Source organism: Coenobita brevimanus, chromosome 110, assembly GCF_032717465.1.
Source record: "Coenobita brevimanus isolate Jiangsu-jjx chromosome 110, ASM3271746v2, whole genome shotgun sequence".
Taxonomy (NCBI): domain Eukaryota; kingdom Metazoa; phylum Arthropoda; class Malacostraca; order Decapoda; family Coenobitidae; genus Coenobita; species Coenobita brevimanus.
Window position 1 is genome coordinate 10152409 of NC_137063.1, and position 25319 is coordinate 10177727.

Consider the following 25319-nt stretch of genomic DNA (forward strand, 5'->3'; position numbering starts at 1 on the left):
CCACAACCTCACAAACAAAATACTCAACACAAACATGCACAATAACACAAAAAGATGGCTGGCAAACTACTTAGCAGGCAGATGTGCTGGCTCAGTGGTAACGCTCTCGCTTGCCATCTGGTAGACGGGAGTTCGCGCCTCGCTCAGGTCGCGAAAAGTTTCACCGACAAAGTGGGTGGTTACTGTCCCCCTCGAGCAAGGGGACGGGTGTGTGTATGTGTGAAGGTCACAGCTTTGCCCTTAGATCGGACTATATGAGCTCTCAGCTCCCTTCCGGGAGGGTAAAAGCTGACGATCACGACCATCAGGTGATCCTGACCGACCCGGTGAATTACATAACATTTGCCGGTCAGTCTTCTAACATCAGAAACTTCACAAATGGCGTCCCCCAAGGATCTGTTTTGTCCCTTACACTCTTTAACCTATATATGCATGACATACCCACACCCCACACACCACAGATACACATAGCTTCCTATGCAGATGATATAACACTTACATGTACACACCAAAACGAAAACACAGCTGCACACATCATTCAACCTTACGTCAACACACTACACGAATGGTTCACCACAAACAGGCTCAAAATAGCCCCAGCCAAATCTACAGTTACTCTTCTCACAAACTGGACAGCAGAACACAGTCACATCCCACACCTCACCATAAACAACACTCCCCTATCACACACACACACACACACACACACACACATGCACACACACACACACACACACGCACACACACACACACACACACACACACACACACAAAATCCTTGGTGTAACATACAATACATCAGTGTCATTTGAACAACACATCACAAACATTAAAAATAAAATAACACCAAGACTCAATGCTTTGAGGTCACTTGCCCTTACAACATTTGGACACAACAAAGAATCCACCACCACGGTATACAAACAATACATAAGTTCAGTGATGAATTATGCAAGCCCTGCCTGGGCTTCTAACCTGACCAAAACACACTACAACACTCTTCAGACCATACAGAACAAGGCCCTAAAAATAATCATAGGCTGCACAGCTACTACACCCACAGACCACCTACATCAAGAAACCAAAGTCCTCAAAGTCAAGGATCACATAGACATGAGAGGCACCCAGTTTCTTGCTGCAGCCTCCACAAACCCACAACATCCACTATATTACATGGCAGCATATCCACCCACACCAAGGAACATCAAAACAACACCTAGCACACGATACTATACACAAATACTGTACTGTTATCTCTACCCCCTCGCCCACCTCAGACCAGCTTCCAGAAGCATATCCACACTCAGATCACTCGCCGCTCCATTCAGTCACTTAAAGACAACACACAGCTGCATGCACGGCCTCCTGACATCCACCCTTCTGAATCCTATCTCCCTCGTGAGGATAGGGTCCACCTGGCCAGGTCGAGATGTGGGCACCATCCAGCCCTCTTATGCTACCAGAAGAGGCTGGATGACTCCGTCACTGATGTCTGTCCAGGATGCAACACAGCACCCCATACTATTAAGCACATTATGGAAAACTGCATTGCACACAATCACCTATGCCAACAACACAACATACACTCTTTGAGAGCTCTGTGGGAAAGCCTGGTCTCGGCCATGGCCTTCCTAAGGGACTCAGGGCTGTTCGGTCAGACTGCCTAGGGAACAACTACTACTACTACTACTAAGACATATTATCGAAGATAAAGTAAACCAACAAGATTATGGCTTTACTAGGTAAATCAACAAGGACATGGCTTAACTAAACCAACAAGACTATGGCTGCACATTTTTACCCGTTAACCCTTCCTGGGGGGGTAATGTCAAGTACTTGGGGTTACCCCGGATTTGGGCCACTCTTCACTGCCCGTTTCACTTACAAGGAGTTCAATTTGTGTACTGTACTAATAAAAAATAAACTAAGATTAAAAAAAAAAGGTCCTCGCATACAAGGGGGATCGCTTACTCAGAACTCGCGTACTGTGGGGATGTACTGTACAGTATTTACCATATAAAAATCTGTATCCTCAATTTTTTTTTTTTTAAATATAAAACCTGGGCAAGTTGGAAAAAAAAAAGAAAAAAAAAAGAAAAAAAAGCCAACCCTGGCTCCACATGATTTTCTGTTGAGGTTATGATGGAAATTTATTTGTGTGGTGAAAGTACGGTGCATGATATGAGTAAGTCTATTGTGGTGTTTGTGCTGTGTGTGTGGGGGGGGGGGGCTACATCACAGTGGGAGCATAGCAAATTACTTGAGAGCTGTACTTTGAATTGGTACTGAGGTACAGTACAAAACTGCAAGCCCTCAATATACCAAACCCTCTATTAACAAATTTCAGTTTTAACAACCACCGTGAGCTGGCTGAACGTTATGTTCATTTAATGAATTTGTTCATTAAAAAAAAAAATGGATGTCCAGAAAACATCGAACAGTGTGGCATCCCTACACACACACACACACACACACACACACACACACACACACACACACACACACGCACACACCTCCGCATTCCGCAGAATGAATACCGGTATAGATTTATCTATGGCCTACTTGCAGTCTTTATTTGTAGTGCAACTACTTCCTGAAAGGTATGAATAAACAAACATTAGTAAACTGAGCATTTATTGTGAAAAGGAACCATTTAGACGTAGCTGTATGTTATTGTGTACAAGTGTACGGCCGAACAACACTATACTGTACACCAATCCCTCAATTATCTGGACACCCAATATCCAGACATGCTCCATATCTGAATGTTAGGCTTTGGCTCTATTATGTCAGTATCCTAAATCTTTGTGCATACAGGTACAGTATCTGAACATAAAATTTCCAACATGGCCAGTTGGGTGGCTTACAAATTTAAAAAATCAGTTAGAAGGCCAGCTGGCCTCTCTGGCTGCATGCTGGTAATAGACTCTAACCCACCAGCTGAGCAAAAATGACCATCCGCCTCCTCACCGAATGGTCAAAGTTGCTCTGCCAGCCTCTCGAGTCACAAGCTAATAACAGACCCTAACCCACCAGCTGAGCAAATATGGCCATCCACCTTCTCACTGAAAGGTTTAAGTTGCCTAGCTGGTCTCTCAAGCCGTGCACTGGTAATACAACTTACCCACCAGCTGAGCAATAATGGCCATCTGCCACTCTACTGAATGGTCAATGTCACCCAGCTGGCCTCTCAAGCCATGCCTAATCTACCAGCTGAGCAATAATAGCTGTCCGCTTCCCTACCATATGGTCAAAGTTGCCTGACCGGCCAGTAGAGACATGGCAACACTGTGTTCAGTAGTGGGTACCGCACGTCCCCACTCATCATCCAGCTCCAGTAGTTAAAGGAAGAGTTCTCCGACACTGTTAAGTGATTATGTTAGCCATCAAACCACATGGGATTACTGTACACCAGCTACTGTTCTGGCCAGCGGATTACAGTGCCTGTCCACCATTCACTGGGTGGTAAGTACCATACAGTACAGTACAGTACTATAGCTATTAAAATTTTTGTCGTAACCTTCGCCTTTTTTGTGGATTTTTGTTGTTTATGCATTGTTTTCTTAGTGCCAAACATTATATCAGATATTCCCAAGTGTGTTTTGATGTCTAAATAACTGAAAGACCAAAGAACAATACCAAAATTTGGAGGGGTACTGTACATATGAGAGAGGGAGGTGTGAACTGGGAGCATGGCAGTGAAATGGCAGGGGACAGGGCAACATGGAGGCGATTTGTTTGTGGCCATCCTTTATGGGATTAAGGCATCTGGCAATAGATAGATAGACAGATAAACTGTTCACATAGGTAGGTCTGATTGGTATGGGTATTGTTCCGTATCTGGACATCATCTGCATCCGAACATACTGATGGCTCTATTACACCAGATAATCGTGGGATCACTGTACTTAATAGTTCGCAAAAACCAAAACGCCTGGGAAATTACTGAACAGCATGGTGTTTGGCTTATAATGTCAAGGGTCTGGTACCAACCAGTTCGTTATATCGACGGTGTAATGAACGATGATGGTCACATTGCAGTCTAGCTAAGTAAACTCCTGTCTCTCTGGGAAGGGCAGATCTGTGTGACGAATACAGTATCTGGTGAGGTTTCATTAAGGTGGATGTTTGGTTGAAGGTGTTGGATGGCTGTGATGGCTACATGTTTGTGAATCTACTTGTGGGGTATAATGTCTGATGGAAGAGGAAACAGCCTGTAAAGTGTAGGAAAATAATTTGTTTTTTCTTTAACTCCTGGACACCGGGCTAAAATCTGCTCGTGCCTCACCTCAGTAAAAAAAAAAAAAAAAAATTAATTAAAGAAAAAAAAAATTTACTTCCAACCTTAACATCACAGAAACTATTGCAGTTAGAGAAATGAATTAAAGACCACTATTACTCAACAACTTGTGCGAATGAAAGCATCCCCAGGTCTGTAGGTCACTGTGTTGATGAGTAATTACGTGAGGAAGAAGACTCATTTTTGCTGCGAAAACAGGGTGTATTCGTGCATTTGCCCGCAGCCCTAACTATGGCTTTGTTCTCAACGTAATAACTTCTCCATTACTAAATAAACTAGACACAGTGGTGTCCAAGGCACACCCTATGGCACTATCACTGAGTCCTTTTATAGTATCCTTGGAAAGAGGCTTGGCAGGGGTGGATGAAGCAAAAGTCCATGTGAGGTGGGAACGAAATCAAACAAGAAAGGTTAAGAAAAGATTGTCTTACACCTGGCAAAGTCAGAGACGACAGAGGTATGGTTGGGCAGGCAGGCTGGTGGGAGTCTCCCTCAAGCTTTTGGTGACAAGATAGAGTGGCAGCCACCTCAAACTGTGCCGGGAAAACAAGTGCAGTTCCTGCCAACACTCGGCACCACCTGGCCACCAATTTTTTGACAGTTCCGACCAACACCCGGCGGACAGGGGTTAAGGTTGGGGAGGTCTTGCACAAATCACAATGATGGGACAGCTCCTGTGCTGAAACAGTAAATTATATGTCCCTGATGCCCATGTAGTCCTTGACTGGGAATACCTTTTTTCCCCAGCAAACTGGATCTGTATTGTACATAAGGTCTTTGGATAGTGACAGAGACCTTTTCTCCAATTAAAAATGGAGCAAGGGAATTTCCAGCAAAAGAGAAAGAGAAAACATGAATATGGGAGAAATCTATATGACGCCCAGTGAAATGGACCAGACCATCATCCACACACCATTCAAGTCCCACAATCCCGGCTCCACCTCACAAGCCTCACCACCTGCATTTTTTTTTTTTTTTTACATAAACCAACCTCAATCTATTTGGCCGGGCAGACTCCTCAACCACTGACAAGCAACTGCCCCCTGCAGGGCTGTCCCATATTCTCTTGCAGATGACAGTGCCTTACCACAGTGAGGCACAAGGAATAGTGGGTTGGTTCCCGGATGGACAAAGCATGTGTTTCCACTCAGTTGATAGAGGCATCATAGTGGGCTCCACTTCATCCTGTAATTCGGTTATATGGTTACCACCCACCAATGTAAATGAATTCCTGTTAAAGGAAACCACTAGGCTTGTTGCTCAGTGCAGAGCCACCTCCAGAGGAAAGATTAGTAATAAAAAGCGATGGGAAGGAAAGGGAAAAGTAGGAAGAGAGGAGGATAGATGCAGAGACAAAATGAAAAGGGGGAAAGAAGAAATAGGCAGCACTACATAATATTTTTTAGTGATCAACTTCACACACTCATAAGAAAGTCAAACCACTATCAAAAGTCAAAAGGAGGCTTCAAATCCGTCATATGCTTCTCTGTACATGTCTAATCCAACCAAATCAATACCCTATCAATTCCTCAGCCTCCTCAACTTTCACACCTTTCTCACACACTCATGAAAAAATTATCTGTATGTAAAAAAATCAAACGCATCTCTTTCTGCAATATTCACTAGTACTTCTTCCACACTATTTTAGATTCATCTGGATTTTTATTCATTTTTTATCTTTCTTCTTTTTTTTTTTTTGAGAAAGGACATGAGTATTGTTATATTCATCCTGTGGTGGAAATGATGTTCAATTCACACCACTGACAAATCAAAACTACCTGGAGCTTCACAGGAAGAGATTAAGCACAGCTACACTCTGGTGTGCAATGGCTGAGTATGAGATTGCTTGACAGAATGATCAATGAAAACTTATACAGTCTGGCCTCATTATGCAACAGGGTTGCATCAAGCAAACATCTTTCGCATAACAAGGTTGATATAACATGGGTTCAGCGGGGGTGGGGAGGGTAAACTCCGCTGAAGGGTTCCCGATTTGAGATGAAAAAAATCATGACAAATGCGACAAAGCACCTGCAGGAGATACCAAAAACCGACTCTGAAAAATGTTTCAGGCAGTGGGGTACGTGAGTCAAGTCAGAAGGGGCCTACTTCGAGGGAGGATTAGTGTCCCAGCTCAACAGGTTAGCTATTATTTTAGAGCATAAGGTCGGATATTTTCTGAACAGACCTTAGACAATAAAGTACTGTACTGGTGGAACAAGAGGGTGCAGACTAGGGAGAGGCAGGGAGAGACAGCATTTATCACAGAACATGGGAGAGCAGAGGGTTATAAAACAAAAGTAGTCTGCTGATATCACGCACTACTGCCTATGGGCTATTTAAATGGCATGGTTCTCCCAACCACCAGTACTATAAGGTGCCAGGGAGAGTAATATGCAGTGACTCAGTGATCACAAACAAACCCAAGTCATCCCTTTTACCAAGGGTGATCCTGCCTATGCATGGTATATTCTGGCAGACTGGACTGTATATGCAGGTGAAGCCAAGTTTCACATACAGTAGCTACATAATTGACATGGGGATGAAGTGGGGGAAATGTACTGTTGATTTTAAATAAAGTTTTATGAACTAAACAGTGGGCATACCAGAGAACAGCAAGTAGGCTAAATGGAGGGTCATGACAGCCATAATGAACATAAAAAATATTTACTGGGTAAATATGTTTATGCAATGCATAAACAAGAAAAATCCACAAATATCTTACCTATATATACTGTACCCCTTCTTTGGTCTTTCAGCTATGTAGACACCAAAGCACACATGGGAATATCCAATATAATGCTAGAAAATGAGAAACCAATGCATAAACAACAAAAATCCACAAAAAATCAATCAAAATGATGGTTACAAAAAGAATTTTAACCCTCTCGGGAGCCATAAGTTTTCAATAAGTTTCTGGGACACCAACAGAGGTGAGACCCCAGCTATGGCTGCTTCTGAGGGCACAAAAAAAAAAAACATTCCCACGGCCAAATTTGCCCCCGGATATTGGTTATATTGGTATAAATTGTACCGGTATACCTTCATCTTCAATGATGTTGAACCCCTTAAACGCGGATCGTCGCGTTTGCGACGCTCGGCGAAAAGGACATAATGGCGGGTCGTCGCGTTTGCGATTCTAGTAAATTTTGAATAACTGCGGGCAAGCAGGCTCCAGCTGGTATTGTCTATCAGTACCACCACCCTCTAGCTACAACTAGCATACTTTACCTTTGTACTACTGACCTCAGTTGTTGCCAAGTATCGCGTTTTCCCCCCGTCCCCCCTCTACCACGGCCCGGCCAGCCTGGCTGTGATACATGGCAGCACTCTGAGCGCTCAGAACTGTAAATCTGCGCTCTCCTCTCACAAGCAGTTTATGCTACTAGGAAACGCTTGTTTCCCCAGTTGTAACACTAGCTTTTTTTCTCACGGTTTGCCCCTGCTTAGCGTCAGTTTACTGCAGGCTTTCAAACTGACATTATGGCGAGTTCTAGCTCTTCCGAGTCAGTGCAAGCGGCCGACAGGAACGAGAATAAAGTGGCGGGCGTAAGGCAGAATAAAAAGCGCGCCGTGGTGATCTTTTGGGAAGTAATATGATTGAAAATAATGTAGTATACATGTTTTTAGCTGTGAAAATGGAAATGTTTGTTGAGTGACGGGAAGACCGCCGCCACTGTGCATGTCGGCCGTACGTTCCGTGATTTTAGCCTTATTTTCAGTGCTTATTGTACAAATACGGAATCCTAACTACTTTTACGTTGTAGTATAAAGTTTACCGTGACAGAATGAGGCTGTGGTAGAAGGGAAACCGGGTTGCTGGAGGTGTGAAAGTGAAGATTTGGTTACCCAACTTTGCAAGTTTCCACAAGTCCTTGGGTAGTCCACGAAGGCTCAACACCTGTCTCTGGAGAAAGCTGAATGTAAGTACTATCTGCCATACCAAGTATAATGTTCTAGGGTTAATCTCTGATTTTTGGCGAATATTTTCCTACAGGTACTCAGACCGCGATACAACCCCGCCACTCGGGGGGGAACGACTGTACACGGCCGCGTTTAAGGGGTTAAACTTTAGGATAACCTAATAAAAACACACAAAACTGATGGGTAAAAGTACAAACATATGGCAAGAATAAGCTTGTTCAAGAGTAAAAATACTGTAGCTTGAAATAACTTCCCAACACCCCAGTGAAAAATTTTGCTGCACCATGTAAGAACTAAGCATATGTTTAGATGTAGAATTTTACAAGCTTTCTCAAGGTGTTTTCAGAATTTTGATTCAACCGACAGCATTCAATTAAATTGCCAAAAACTAAGAAAAATTGCTCATGGCAATGCAGGAAGGTAATTGGCAGGAGGTCAAGCAAGCAACATGCAGAAGTAGGGGAGGGTGGGGCGACGGGGAGGGAGACATGCCTGAGAGTGGAGGGGAATGGAGGAAGGATGGGGGGGGGGGACTAAGACTATTCGGTGAGGAGGCGGACGGGCATTTTTGCTCTGCTTGTGGGTTAGGGTCTGTATTACTCATTTGAGGCTGGTACGTCCCCAGTGATCCAGGCGGCCAGGGAACTTTGAACATTCGGTGAGGAGGCGGACAGCCATTTATGCTCAGCTTGTGGGTTAGGGTCTGTATTACTTGCACACGGCAGGTAGCTTTGGAGTGATCCAGGCAGCTGAGGGACTTTGAATGATGAAGAGGCGGACAGCCATATTTGCTCAGTTGGTGGGTTAGGGTCTATATTACTCACGCTGCTGCCAGTAAGTTCCCAGTGATCTGGGCGGCCAGAGGACTCTGACCATTTGTCTGAGAGGTGGACAGCCATTTTTGCTCAGCTGGTGGGTTGCAGTCTATTATCCGCGCATGGCTAGAGAGGCTGGCCAGCCACCCAACCGTTTTTTTGAATCTATAGGCCACCCAACTGGCCATGTTGGAAATTTTATGTTCGGATACAGACAAAGAAATCCGGATATGGAAATAACAGAACCAGAGCCTAATGTCCGGATAATCGAGTGATTACTGTACAGTACATAATATAATCATAGTCATACTGTACTTTCCTAGTGTTGACACCAATGAAGGGTAAAGCAGTACACTATGCATTAAGGTGCACTATCCCATGTGATCTTGTGGCAAATGGTTCCCACAAAGATTATTCCAGCATTGGGAGGGGGGGGGGGGCACAGGCAAAGTCATAGCACAAGGGGGTAACCACATCATGAGTCACAAATGCACAACACACAGATAAGTCCTCAGTATACGGCATCCATGGGAGAGAATAGAAGAGCAACAGTAAGCTTGGCACATCGGGTGGGCCGTTCCCACAATGCTCTGTAATTGGCTGGCATGCTGCGGGGTCTGCCTGCGTCCCTCTTCGGTCCTGTGTCTGAGCTGGATGATACATATAACTGCCAAAAAATGCATAGTACCACCGATTGCTCCCTTTTCTGAGCTGGATACTGCCTAATTTCACCAGACATTGTTTATTTTAAGAGTCGAGCAAAATGCACCGGATATTGTGATAACCGATAACTGTGAGGTTACTGTACCCTGAAATGGTTTAGCCATCTCAAGAGAAAGGAGATTAAGGGACTGACTAAGACAATGCACATGAGATGCAGGAGGGAGACTAGGGATGAGATGGAAGAATTTCATCCTCTGCCTGACAGCAGAGGACAGAATGACATGGAGATATGTTTGAGACCACCATTTCTGGGATTAAGGCAAGTGGATATAAATAGATACACAGATATCTACAGACAGTTATTTCAACTAGAACAGCATTCACTGCATAGTAAACTCTAAATTATCCGACACAGAGTGGCCAAAGGGGTGACAGAAGGTGATGTAATGGTGGAAACTGACATACTGTAATACCCTCCTCAAATCCCCCCAAAGGGAATCTAACCCCTAAAACACCATATAACTGTACTGTATGACTGTTCAAACATGGAGAAACACCCTTGCATACTGTAATAAGCATGAGATAATGTCACTGGACTGTACAGTACTGTACAATGTTGCTACCAAACACACACTGTGCATCTGACACACGTAGAGTTTGGCAGGGCAAGGCAGGTTTGTTAGACAGACAAAAAGAGGAACAAACCAAGTGTGACGAGAATGAGAGATGGGTGAGGCATGGGTGACAGAAGTAAAACATATGTCAGGGGGAATAAACTCACCAGTGAACGGAATAAGATTTCTTGATACAGCAAATCTCGTGTGGTTAGTGAAAGTTATAGCCAGGTGTACAGCAAACTTTGTCTGCATCACTGCGCTCCACTGCCTGGACCATGACATCACTCCTCTGCTGGTGGAGGTATCACTTCAACACAGCCTAGTCTAAATCCTGAGTGCTTGGGTCTGGCCATCATTTTCTGACATTTAAGATGTCAGGATGTCTGCCCATATTCAGTCCCGTACTGCAAGATTAGTTCTCATGCCTTCTTGATATCCTACACGAACTTATACAGGACACCAAGAAAAAACCACCAGACTCACTGTCCATCCCAAGAATCTTCCACTTCTTTTTGAGACAGAACCTTCCTGGTGTAGTTGGCAAGTGGAGATGCCATACTGACACAAACCAGCAGAAGGCATGAAGCAGGTGGTGATGCCTTACTGACACAAACCAGCAGAAGGCATGAGGCCAGCATAACATGCAGGACGGAGAAAAAAAAAAGTGAAAAACTCCAATACACACACAACTGCCAAATGACAATACAGTACTGAAGAGACAGCAGAGTGCGGGTGCCTTGGGGGAGGTGAGGGGGACTGGCACACTGCCAATAATTTTGGGATGAGACAAGGAAAAAAAAAGTTTGCAATGTATTGAAGAGGAGGGATATACATACAGTAGGCCTAGGTGTATTCAATACTGAACACAAGAAGAAAACAAAAGATAAGGGAAGTCGTATAACAAATTAGAAAGAAACCTGCCAAATCTGGCAACGTCAAAAGCAGTGAGCTTAGTGAAAAACTCATGGCAGTGTCTTGGTGGCAGAACTCCTGATGAATGGCATGGATTTAGATTGTTGGGCTTCTCACAGAATTTTAAAAATTCAGCCACATTTGCTGCGATAGATGTTGATGGCTGCCAGATGATGCACCAACGGATAACTCAGTTCGCTGTATTTGCCGAACCCTCCATCAGGCATGAGTAACCTACAATGAAATACTTATTTCATATAGCTGTACATCATTAAGTAGAAAGGATTAAGGGAAGGCAAGAAGTAGGGTGAGGACAGTTAATGTTCCCCACTTGCTTCTAAAACAACATGAGAGAGAGAGAGAGAGAGAGAGAGAGAGAGAGAGAGGAGCACTGCCTGCTGTGAGATGCCTGAGGTCTACAAGCTGAAAAGTTTTTCGTATGTTTGTGTTATTTTCTTGTCTGTTTAACCCTTTCATTTTTTTTCTTTTTTTTTTTTCCCCCCAGAAATGTATACAATACTGTCATCTTTTCTATATTCTATATATCTGGATCTAGTACTGTATTGCATTATTTAATGAAAATGTAGAACGCACTGGCAATGCAGCATGGGGTTGGCAACTGCGAGTTGAATTTCTCTTTAATCTAAGTGCCCCTGCAGACATAAAAGGATTTACACGCAGGCCTTGGGAGGGTCTGACAAACAATCACAGCCTACAATGGCTGACTTCAACCACTCTACCTATCCATCTATTGCCAGACGCCATAATCCCACACGGGGTGGCCACAAACAAAACGCCTCCACGTCGCCCTGTCCCATGCCATTTCACTGCACTGCTCCCAACTCACACCCCCATCTCTCATATACCTCTCCACTCCATCCCTCCATCTCATCATTGGCCTCCCCCTCCCTCTCCCCCCCTCCACCTCACTCACATACACTCTCCTCATCAGTCTCTCACTCTCCATCCTCTCCACATGGCCAAACCACCTAAATGTGTTCCTCCTAACACTTCCTATCACATCCACATCCACACCACAACACTCCTTCACTTCCTCATTTGTTAGTCTTTCTCTCCATGTGACTCCACAGGCTCCTCTCAAATAACTCATTTCCACTGCTCTCACTCTTGACTTGTGTCCCTTCAACAACGTCCAGGCTTCACTTCAATACGTTCAAGTTGGTATCACAATACTGTCATGTATTAACTTTTTGAATTCCATGCTCACTTCCCTGTTTCGTATCACTGCTTTCAATGAACCAGCAACCTTTCTTCCTTGTTTTACCCTTTCAAACACTTCACCCTCCAAACTTCCATCCTTACTCATTACACTACAGGGTACCGTACCCAAGTACTTAAATGTACAGTACTCACATTTTCCATTTCCTCATCATCCAACCTCACTGTACAATCACTGACTTCACTTCTCTCGAAGACCATAACTGTACTCTTCCCTACATTCACCTATGGATTCAGTTTCTTACACACTCTCCCAAACTCATTCATCAAGCCTTCCAGCTCCCCTTCGTCTTCACTTAACAACACCGTATCATCTGCAAACAACAGAACAGGGAGGTTCCAAACACTGCCCTCCTCATTAGGGCCACTCCAACATCCACTGCTCTACCTTGTATCTCTTTTATAACCCCATCCATGTACAGGCTGAACAACCATGGAGACACGACACATCCCTGTTTCAGCCCAACCTTCAAATAGAAAAATTCACTCAGTTCACTATCCACATGCACTGCAGCCTTAGCACTCTCATACATACTCTTCACAGCATTCAACAACTTCCCATCTACTCCATATATTCTTAATACTTTCCACTCACAGCATGTTAAAGTTCTCTCAGATGAATCTGCATTACTGCAGTTCCAAGTACATTATGGCCATACCTTAGAAAGACAAGGTTAAGTCTAGACTAGGGTGGATTGTTCGATATGTTTAATGAGTCACCTTGGCTGGGTTTAATAAGTTAGGTATGGTTAATAATTTAAAAAAAAAAAAAAAAATTGAATAACCTTGACCATTCAAAACAGCATGCTTGCTGCACAAAACCACATTCTTCCAACAGTTTTTATGTACAGTATCTGGAATATCTAAATAATTTTCACAGAAAATGGTGAAACTGCAGAAGTGCTCCTCAACAAAATTTAATGTTCAATCTGTACATGGATGGGGTAATAAAAGAGGTACAAGGTAGGGTAGTGGATGTTGGAGTGGCCATGGTGAGAGAGGATAGTGTTTGGAAACTCCCTGTACCTTTGTTTGCAGATGATACTGTGTTGTTGAGTGAAGACGAAGGAGAGCTGCAAGGCTTGGTGGATGAGTTTGGGAGAGTGTGTAAGAAACGGAATCTAAAGGTGAATGTAGGGAAGAGTAAAGTGATGGTCTTTGAGAGAGGTGAAGTCAGTGAATGTACAGCGAGGTTGGATGGTGAGGAATTGGAAAGTGTGAGTATGTTTAAGTACTTGGGTAGTGTGATGAGTAAGGATGGAGGTTTGGAGGGTGAAGTGCTTGAAAGGGTACAGCAGGGAAGAAAGGTTGCTGGTTCCTTGAAAGCAGTGATAAGAAACAGGGAAGTGAGCATGGAAGTGAAAAAGTTACTACATGACAGTATTGTGATACCAACTCTAACGTACGGAAGTGAAGCTTGGACGTTGTTGGAAGGACACAAGTCAAGAGTGAGAGCAGTGGAAATGAGTTATTTAAGAGGAGCCTGCGGAGTCACATGGAGAGACAGGCTGATGAATGAGGATATAAAGGAGCGTTGTGGTGTTGATATGGATGTGATAGGAAGCGTTATGAGGAACACACTGAGGTGGTTTGGCCATGTGGAGAGGATGGAGGGTGAAAGACTGACGAAGAGAGTGTATGTGAGTGAGGTGGAGGGGGAAAGAGGGAGGGGGAGGCCGAGGATGAGATGGAGGGATGGGGTGGAGAGGTATATGAGAGAGGGGGGTGTGAGCTGGGAGCAGGGGAGTGAAATGGCGGGGGACAGGGCAACTTGGAGGCGATTTATTTGTGGCCACCCCAAACGGGATTGAGGCGTCTGGCAATAGATAGATAGATAGATCATTGTAACAGATGGTATGTGGTGGGAACTGTCTTCCACTCACCTGATGTAGTGCTGCCTACTTCATCCTTTATCATCCTTTCTGTGTCCACCCTCCTCTCTTCCTATTTCTTCCATCCTTCCTGTCATTTTTCATTATTCCTCTTTTCTTTTCAGAAAGCTTTACATTGAGTGACCAGCCTAATAGTTTTCTATAAGCCAGAAACCATTTGCAATGCTGGGTGGTAACCATATAACCAATCCACACGTGTTCCCTATGTCAACAAGCAGGTTGACGGTGAGTTATACCGTTCGCGTTTGCCCGATTCTCTTGTGCCCCGCCCACTTCCAGCTCTACTCGTTGCTGATTGGCTGAGATAATTGTTCTTCTTACTGATAGAATAATGAGCCTTACCACGAAACAGTATCGTATTATTTACTTTTACTCTGAATTCTTTTCTGTTTGACAAAGGAAGCACTAAAATTTGCTAACTAAATCAAAACCAGTTTGAAAAGAACCACCCCGCCTCCCCCCGCGGCTGCAGCTGAATTTTGGTGCCAAGGAATTTCAGAGCTTGGTAATAACACATTGCAGCTGTGCCGCTGTTGCTATTAAACATATTAAGTCACCTGTTATGTCTGGTAAGTTACCACAGTATCATAACCATATTGTAATTTTCCTTATTTTTTTCCTTCATTAATTTCATTAAAATAAGAGGGATCGAATACAGAAGTAGGATGACGAAATGTCAATGGCTTCGCCTACTCTATCTATCTAACTATTGCCAGACACCATAATCTCATAAGGGATGGCCATTTGACTCTGAGTTATTTGTTTTACAGGGAGGGGCACTAACCCTCCACCAACCCACTTGTTGACATGTAGGGAGCAAATATGGTTTGGTTATTTGGTTACCACCCAGCGTTGTCAATGGTTTCTTGGCTCACAGGAAACCATTTGGCTTGTCACTCAATGTAAAGCCACCTGTAATGGAAAGAAAAGCAATAAGAAGTGACAAGAAAGATGGGCGAAACAGGAAGGGAGGAGGGCTGGCACAGAAAAAGAATGATAAATGCCACTCAATACCATATACCGGTAATTATTTATACCAACAAAGCCGTATAAGAATTTTGATTCTATACATGCGAAGTCATTAAAATCTTATAAAGGGCAAAGGGTTGTGCTGTGTGTGTGTGTGTGTGTGTGTGTGTGTGTGTGTGTGTGTGTGTGCCAGTCCTCCTCCTCCTTGTCCTTCTCCTCTCAAATTTATCTCCCATTCCTCTGTTACATTTGTTCTATATTTCTTATCGTCTTTCTTTTTCCATCTTATATACAAGGAAAAGTCAAAACAGTTCTTTGTAGAATGTATACCTTTTTTTCATAGAGGGAACTTTCGTTACTTTACAAACCTTTCAGGCTGATGACGTTCCCTGGTACTTTTTTTCAACATCCTTTACAACAAAACATATTTCCCAGTTAAATGGAAAAGATATCATTGCAGTTTAGGGGTTGAGTAAAAGTTTTGTTGCTTCGATTCGCTAGAGCACCTGATATGTTTACCTGATGCTGGCTCGGCAAGACTGGCAGCTGGCTCAGACCTCCTACTCGGGCCAACGGGTGAGTGGGCAGGGCCAAGGGGGCAGGGCACAAGAGAATCAGGCTAACGCTAACAGCATAGTGCCCCTCCCCATAAAACCACTACCAGTAACTCAATGTCAAATGGCCACCCCTTTGGGGATTATGGCATCTGGCTATAGCGAGATAGATCAATCATTGTGACAGTTTTAAAAAGCAGTGGTAATGCATAATTTTGAAGACATCAACTATACAACCTCACCAGCTTTATTTGCAAACCGTGACAAGCAGCCACCTGCTACATCAGACTTCTACTGATTCGGCTCTTAGTCTAAAGTCACTATATCACAAATTGTTTGTCCCTGATAACCTAACCTACTATGACCTAATCTAACCCAACAATTTAACTCAACCTAACTAATCTCAATAATTTTGGGATGACTGAGTTTCATGTCCAAATCAACCCAATCCCACTGCCCTCTTTAGGATGCCACTGTCAATGTTTACAAATCTTGGTGATCTTTAACAACAGAAAAAAAAAAGGGATTAATCCCCGAGCTAGACCTCATTAGATCATATAGCCCTGCTAGGGTTACAGGAGAGTGCTACCCAGCACAGCAGCCACCGGGCGGGGCGCTCGCAACCTCACGATTACGAGCCTGACACCCTACCACCGAGCTACCGCGCTCCCCGATTTAGCAACAGAAATGCTACTTCTGCTGAAATTGAGTGCCATAAATGAATGATACAATCTTTAGTAACACAGGCTAAATGTTACTTCCACAGATTCTGGGTGTTATGAACTGTACAATCATGAAAATTCATCATAAAACTTACATACATTGTTATGGAGGCTCTCCTGTAGATTGTCCAAAAATATGATTCTTGACATGAGAGAATACTGCAAAAATGAGCTACCGTACTTCTAACAGAAAATGATAATTCAAACATTAATTTTTTAATGAAAAGGTGGCGACCATCATCCACTCACTTGATGTAGTGCTGCCTACTTGTTCCTTAGCCTTTATCATTCTTTTTCTGTGCCTGCCCTCCTCTCTTCCTATATCTCCCATCTTTCCTGTCACTTCTTATTGCTCTTCTTTCCTTTACAGGTGACTTCACATTGAGTACAAGCCAAATGGTTTCCTGTAAGCCAAGAAACCATTTACAACACTGGGTGGTAACCATATAACAAACCCATACGTGCTCCCTAAGTGTCAACAAGTGGGTTGGTGGAGGGTTAGTGTCCCTCCCCGTAAAACCAATAATTCAAAAGTCAAGTGGCCACTCCTTATGGGATTATGGCGTCTGGCAATAGATAGATAGATAGACCACTAACCTGGCTGCACTAAGGAAGAAATTTATCATTAGTACTGCTCACAAAATTATTAAATAAATCCCAAAGGCATTTCTGCAATATTCACTAATGTTCAGCCTCCCAACTGTTCAGTAACACACACACACACACACACACAACAGTTATGAGTTAACTTCGAAGCTGAGGTCTTACTCGTGGCAGGCCCAAGACATAAGAGATAATGTATTCAGCAGCCAATACCGCATCTGGGACATCGTCACCTCTCAGTCGCTCAACCCAGTAATGTAGAGCATCTTTTACTTTTGTCGGCTGGGTTGTTGTGGCCGCTGATTTTGAAGACGTAGAGCATATCCTACGATGGGTATGTACCGGTTGGGTTGAAACACTCCACAGCTTTTCACATCCCTTATAAGGAGTTACGTTAGTTTGCATTAATAATCCGGGAATTAAACTGCTCAACGCACTTCGGTATCGGCTTATCATCGTATGTCTTACAGACAGTGTATTTGCACACTGAGGAGGAACTTTCAGGTGTCGTGTGCTACCTAGCTGGTAAGCCCAAACTCGGTCTAGTCCTGAAAAAGTAACATAACTGTTGTGACTATATGTCTGGATAAACTTACAGGAGTTAGCAGCACTATAGACCAATAAAGTCACTAAAACACTCCTTGATAAAAAAAATATCACACACATGAATGATCACTTTTGACTGGCTATTTTGCATATGCGTACATTGGGCTTCCATCCGGCAATCCCTTACACACAGTCATTTCGTTGTGTTGCTGTTGAGTTTAGTGCAACTGGCTTTCATATCGATATTCGTATCGTCTTTCTGAGAAAGAATAATGCTTTCTTGAAGCTTGTCATAGCCTTATTTTTCGTAAATGTAATATTTGCCAAATACCGCCACTTGACATTGCTTCTATACGTGCCAGGCGACCGTCCCCAACTCCCCAAGTCCCCATACCGTAGGATAAAACATAGCTCACTTTTCGCTAGCGGTCGCTGGAGGGTGGTGTGCCTACGGTTCATCTACTAGACCATTGTGGCAATTAACCAAGGTTTTGAAGTCCAATATTTGCATGATTGGTATGATGTACCTTGATTTATATAATGAGGAAAAAATTACCCTAAAGCGTGTGCTGCAACATAAGTGTGATCAGACTACTTCCTTCACTCTGAGGACTTAAATCATTTTATTATTTATTCCTGTTATGCTACGTGCGCAGACTCAACTCCTTGCTCTCTGGGCACGAGCGACTGATCTAGGGTTTCCTTCAAGACTGGGTCTAGAGCATGCAACTATAGGAACAGGGCATAAAACCTCAGGTCAACCAACCTTACACTTATATTACCACAAAAATATACAATGCTGGACACAGTGCACTTGTACAGACTAGACACACTAATAGGGACACAGAGGACCCGAGTTGGGCTACAGGTGACTGGGCAGATGCAGGTGTCGTCCGTCCCGTCATGCGTGCTCTCTCGCAGGAGGCACGGGACCACCGTCAGAGGCCGGGGTCATCCAGTGTGGGCTGCTGGGCAGTGTAAAGGGAGGCCTTTCCCTGGTGGGGCCTTGGTGGGTGCGTCGGCCCTCAGGACTGGGGCCAAACAGGACGAGCAGGCGCGCTTTCCTGCGCCTACTCCTGGAGGAGGACTGCTCTTTGGTTGGGCTGGGAAGGTCTCATCTGGGAGTCCTGGGGGTGCCCCTGGGTGGCTGAGGGCTGCACCCTTGTGTTGGTCGAGCAGCTATCAGGGGCTGCCTGCGGCATCTCTTCCTCTGGGAGTCCAACAGAAAGGGGCGATGTAGGGGCGCTGGCTGCAGTGGGTGTATCCCCTGGCTCACCTCAAGGCCGCTCCAAATCCTCTCCAGCTGCAACTCTGCTGGGGGGCTAGCTCTGTGGGGAGAGTGAGAGGGGCGTCCCACTCGGTCTCTGGAGGGGTGAAGCGAGCAAGGGATGTTACCCTTGAGGGGCGTCACAGGGGTAGCAGACAAGGGAAGGAAAGTGGCCGTTCCCTCCCCGATGGGCACAGTGGGCACTGCCGCAGTTCCACTGGACCCTGGGACAGCAGGTGATAGGAGGACAGTGGCCGTCCCCTCCCCGGCGAGTACAGTGGATGTCGCCATGGTCCTGCTCCTGCTGGGGGTAGCAGACAAGGGAAGGACAGAGGCCGTTCCCTCCCCGATGGGTACAGTGGACGCTGCTGTGGTTCTGCCTTGCAGGTGAGAGGAGGACAGTGGCCGTCCTCTCCCTGGCGAGTACAGTGGCCATCACCGCGGTCATGCTCCCAGCAGATGCTGCAGATGAGGGAAGGACAGTGGCTGTTCCCTCCCCGGCGGGTACAGCAGATGCCGCCGCGGTCCTGCAGGGGGTGGTAGATGAGAAGAGTACAGTGGCCATCCTCTCCCCGACAAGTACAGTGGCCATCATCGCGGTTCTGCCTGGGACTATTAAGGAACAAGTCCCACCCCGATCCTGGTGAGTCCTGGTCTGGCCCGAGGGTAGTGCGGCGGAATGGCGTACTTCCTGCGGGCTCCGTTGAGGGGAAGAGGGATGCCTGGTGACAGGAGACGTATGCCTGTTTGGTTCCAGCCCTTTCCACGCCTCCCTGTGGTCTCCCTTGGGTGCTGATCTTCCCGGTGCTGGTATTTTAAAAGGTATTGGGCATTTGCAGCTGATGGTGTTCTGTTGGGTGAGGTTTTTCACTTTTTGTACATACCGGTATGTAAATATATGTATCTGTTTGTATAAGCTTTCTTAATTAGGGCGGACGGTTGACTTGTATGGAATAGTTCCTGGCTCATCTGGTTCTCCTTCATATATTGATGTCCCCTTTATTAATACTGTTATGCCAGGTGTTTTTGGGTCGACTTCTCATCCCAAGAACACTAGCTACTGAGCGGGGTCCTCTTTTGAGACCGGAACTAGAACACACAACAAGAGGAACAGAGCATAAAAATTCGGCTGATCACCCTTACACATATATTACCTTAATTTGATTTCCTTACAATATACAATTATATACAATACAAGTTATGTGGACAATGTCAGGTTTTGGTACACAATAATTTCTGCCCACAATATATGCAAGTGTAATCACCATCAGTCAACAATATTCACTAATAGTATATAGGAGTTATAGGCACAGTCTAAATAGTCCTTCCCGTACAGTCCTAATGTACCACTCGTTAGTTTCAGACTTGGGTAATTCTCACTGTATACTGTACTGGAGGTGGCACTATGGTGAGTATGGACACTAGCAGTCTTCACTGTACCACAGATATGAATAAGACATATACACAGACACTGTCAGTCCTTATTCTATATGGTGACTCTGGTATTACACTACTGGGCTTCTTGGGCTGCTAAAACCTGAGCTAATTATAAGCAGCGTCCGGGCGTAGGAGGCTGGTCATCGGGCAAGCCCTCCCGTGAGGGACACGGGATTACTGCAGGGGGTGAGGTAGCCCAGGGATGGCTGCAGTCTGGTGTACAGGGAGGCCCTTCCTTTGTGGTGCCTCAACCTGGCAGGTGGCCCTCAGGACTGGGGCCGAACAAGGCCAACAGATGCGCCTGCCGTCGTTTGCTCCTGGCGGAGGGTCGTTGGTGGGACGGGCTCAGGCAGTCCTGCCCAGGGGTTCTGGGGATGTCCCTGGGTGGCTGGGGGCTGCTGTCACCACTGGGCTGCACCGCTGTCAGGAGTTGCCTACAGCGTCCCTTCCGGATGCCTTCCATCAGTGCCAGGCATCATCCAGGGGTGACCTGTAGAGCATGGATGTCATAAAGGACTTTGTAGTTACTTGTAGAGAAGTATATTTTAGACTTGTGGTCGAGCGGCTTTTATATCTTGTAGTAGCTTCCCCACCAAATGTCATGTAGTGACAGGAGAGGTAAAGAATAGTATGGGACTATTTTTATTTGTCTTGGAAATATTAAACACGGAACGAGTATAAGTCCCGGGTAGCTACCTCCCTGTCTCGCTATCTCTCTCTCTCTCTCTCTGTTCTAAGGTTAATCTCCGTCTCGACCTCTCTCTAGGGTCGCTTGTCTCCTTCTGTCTAGCCTGTTCGGTGGCTAATCTCCGTCTGAGCTCTCTTTCCTAAATTCTGGTGTAGCAGGGGTGTGTCACGTGTGTTCCTCGTGGGTGGACTAGATCTTTGTTCACGAGAGGACTGCTGACAGCTAACTGCATCATCTCCTTACTGGCCGCTGTCGTCAGCTTTCCTCAGTGTTAAGAGTGTGTAAGCATGTTTAGCACTGCTCGATTCTCGCAGACACAACACCTTCTCATCATCTGACTCCCTGCTTCTATCTATCTATTTATCTATCTATCTATATAATATGTAGTCTTTACCACACTGCTCGGTCGCGCGAAAATGGCGTACCATCGACATTTAATAGTCATAACATATTAATACATATTATATATACATTATAATGAACTTATAAGCTAATTAAGTGAAATATATAATATTGTAAAGTAACATAATTGTATGAATATTGTATACATATAATATTTATCGTAAATAGTGATTATTCAGTAATAATACATTTTAAACAAGTTGTATACATATTTGAATAAATGCAATGGTTGTTGTATAACACTTTGTAAGACGTGCATGTACAACAGACGTACGCATATAATTGTGCAATGGTAGTACTGCTAAGTTATACATTACATATTTGAGTTATCACTTTAGTAATGTCTAATATTTCACCTAACTTGTATGATGATACTGGTAATACAGAATTGTGCTATAATTGTATGACTTATATTGTGTTAATGCATGATTGTGTTCGCCTTATAATTGTAGTTACATTTTGTTAATGCAACTATTACATAAGTGTCTTGGCCTTATAATTGTAGTTAAAGTTACATAAAAGTTACATCTTGTTAATGCAACTGTTACATAATTGGCAAAGTGTAACATAATGCAATCGTTTGTCGTTATATAATTGTTACATATCGTTTGTAGGTACATAATTGTAGTTAGTGTAACATAATGCAATCGTTTGTCGTTACATAATTGTTACATATCGTTTGTAGTTACATAATTGTAATTAGTGTAACATAATGCAAACGTTTGTCGTTACATAATTGTTACATATCGTTTGTAAGTACATAATTATAATATGGAGTAACATAATTGTAATAACTGCAGTCCTAACATATGCTGCGGTCGATGATAGTGATGATGTGCCATGCCACTTGTGTGTGGAGACAACAATTTGCTTTTTTGTTTGTAGTTTATGTGGTATTTTGGCATATGTAGTACACTTACACTTATTTTCATTTGTTTGTTATGTGATCTTACTCTATTTCTCTTTTTTCCTTCTCACTCTTCTTTCTTTCTTTCCTTTCCTTTTCTTTTTTTTTTTTTTTTTTTTATGTATTGATTTTACATAGTTTGTTTCTCTTTGTTTGTGTACACTTTTTCCATGTTCATGGTTGCATAATTACTGGCTAATTTCCTTGAGATACTTTTTTAAAGTTTAGTTTATATTGCACAGATATTATTGAAAATGACATTATATAGTCCCATATTTTGTTATTTTATTCAAATATGTATACAACTTATTTAAAATGTAATATTACTGAATAATCACTATTTACTATGAATAATATATGTATACAATATTCATACAATTATGTTACTTTACAATATTATGTATTTCACTTAATTAGCTTATAAGTTCATTATAATGTGTATGTAGTATGTATTAATATGTTATAACTATTAAATGTCGATGGTACGCCATTTTCGCGCGGCCGAGCAAATGTAGGACTACATAATAGATAGATAGATAAATAGATAGATAGAGAGACAGATAGAAGCAGGGAGTCAGATGATGAGAAGGTGTTGTGTCTGCGAGAATCGAGCAGTGCTAAACATGCTTACACACTCTTAACACTGAGGAAAGCTGACGACAGCGGCCAGTAAGGAGATGATGCAGTTAGCTGTCAGCAGTCCTCTCGTGAACAAAGATCTGGTAACCATGAGGAACACACGTGACACACCCCTGCTACACCAGATTTTAGGAAAGAGAGTTTAGAAGGAGACAAGCGACCCTAGAGAGAGGTCGAGACGGAGATTAGCCTTAGAACAGAGAGAGAGAGAGAGATAGCGAGACAGGGAGGTAGCTACCCGGGACTTATACTCGTTCCGTGTTTAATATTTCCAAGACAAATAAAAATAGTCCCATACTATTCTTTACCTCTCCTGTCACTACATGACATTTGGTGGGGAAGCTACTACAAGATATAAAAGCCGCTCGACCACAAGTCTAAAATATACTTCTCTACAAGTAACTACAAAGTCTTTATGACATTTGGTGCTTCTATCTATCTATTTATCTATCTATCTATATAATATGTAGTCTTTACCACATGGATTCCCTCTCCCAGGATCGGACCCTGCCACCACTCCTCAAAGGGCAGCTCCTCATGGGGACAACACCTGTGGGGAGAGTGAGAAGGGCGTCCCACTCGGCCTCTGAGTGACAAGTGGGCTGAGCCAGGGACTTCCTCCGAAGGGGGAGCCCAAGAGACTGCGGATGAAGGGTGTATAGTGGTCGACCCTTCACCGATGGGGACAGTGGGCGATGTCGCGATTCCACAGGCTCTGAGGGCAGCAGCAGAAGGGCGTACAGTGGCTGACCCTTCCCTGACGTGGAGAGTGGCCGATGTCGTGGTTCTGCCTTTCCCTGGCTTGCCAGCCGACGTGCATACAGTGGCCATCACGTCCAACCCAGGGCGTACAGTGTTCGCCACTGCGGAGCTGGTTCCGGGGGTGACTGCAGCAGAAGGGTGTACAGTGGCCGTTCCTTCCCCGCTACAGACAGTGGCCAATACCGCAGTGCTGCAGGGGGCAACAGCTGAAGGACATACAGTGGCCGATCCTTCCCCGGTATGGACAGTGGCTGATCCTTCCCCAGTATGGACAGTGGCCGATACCGCGGTGCTGCTTGGGACTGCCTGTAGACAAGTCCCACCCCAATCCTGGCGAGGGCTGGCCAGGCCGAGATGTAGTTGGCCGGGACTGCTTCCTTGCTGGTGGCCGTGTTGAGAGTGAGAAGGGTGCCGGGTCGTGGGGTACATAGGCCCATCTTGTTCGGGCCTGGCGCTCTCTCTGTACACCTCACTGTTGTATCCTCCTGGGGCGGGTGTGGGGCCATGGGACCGTCCTAGGGTAGGTGTCTCCACAAGGGTGTGTATTTCAAATACATGTGTCTTGTCTGACAGTCAACAGCTGATGAGTGCTGATGTGTAATGTAGAGAGGCATTTACATTTGCCATCGATGGTGTCTGTAGGTCAAGATATTTTAACCGTAAGTACATGGACTGTGAATGTTTAGTTAGGTTTAACTATTTGTGTTTTTAAGCGTTTGTGTAGGTTAGTGATTTTTTTGCTGGGTTTAGCTGTGCTAGATTGTTAGCTTAGGTTTTTTAAATTATTTTTTTCCTCACCATCATCTAATCCTGTGTTCCCCATGAGGAGGGTAGGAGCCCGGGGCTAGGCAAGTTGGTTCTGACATTTAAGATGAATCACAAGCCTCACTCGTCCCTGAGTGGCATAATGTGAGCAACAAACCCCATCCCTTGGATATAAACCTGCACTTGCTCAATCCGATTGGAGTGCCTTAATTACCCACCAGACCACCAGTAGCCATAATTTGGTAATATGGTTACCACCCAGCATAGTAAATGGTTTCCCGGTGGACAAGAACCCATTTGGCTTATCACTCAGGGTAGAGTCACCAATAGACAGAAGAAAGAGGAAAGAATGAAGGAAAGAAAGACAAAAAGAAGAAAGAGAGGATATTGCTGTAATGCGACGTGTTCAAAGTTCAGCTACCCATCCTTTGATCACGTGCAACTAATGTGGGGTTCTTTTCTAGACCGGGTCTAGTACACGCAACTAGAGGAACAGGGCACAAAAACTCTGATCAACCAACCTTACACGTATATTACCTTAAATTCATATAACACTGAGTACAATGTGAATACAATATTGACACAGTATACTATACAGGTTTCAGTCACTATCAAGACAGGAGGACTCCGACGGTGGCTACTGAAGTCTTGGGCTGCCTACAGGTGTCGGCCAGGTATAGGAGGGGTCCCTTCAGG

At 44.3% G+C, this 25319-nt stretch overlaps 1 protein-coding gene across 1 annotated transcript in view; it reads right to left on the reverse strand.

The window, feature by feature from the left end:
* HemK1 (HemK methyltransferase 1) overlaps positions 1–18148 on the reverse strand; it is a 190536-nt gene extending 172388 nt beyond the window's left edge. The window contains exons 1-2 of the mRNA XM_080286109.1: positions 18088–18148; positions 17376–17509 (exon numbers count right to left, since the gene is read on the reverse strand). Coding sequence (XP_080142235.1) covers positions 17376–17509; positions 18088–18148 — 195 coding nt within the window. The remainder of the gene's footprint in view (positions 1–17375; positions 17510–18087) is intronic.
* Between the last annotated feature and the right edge of the window lie 7171 nt (positions 18149–25319).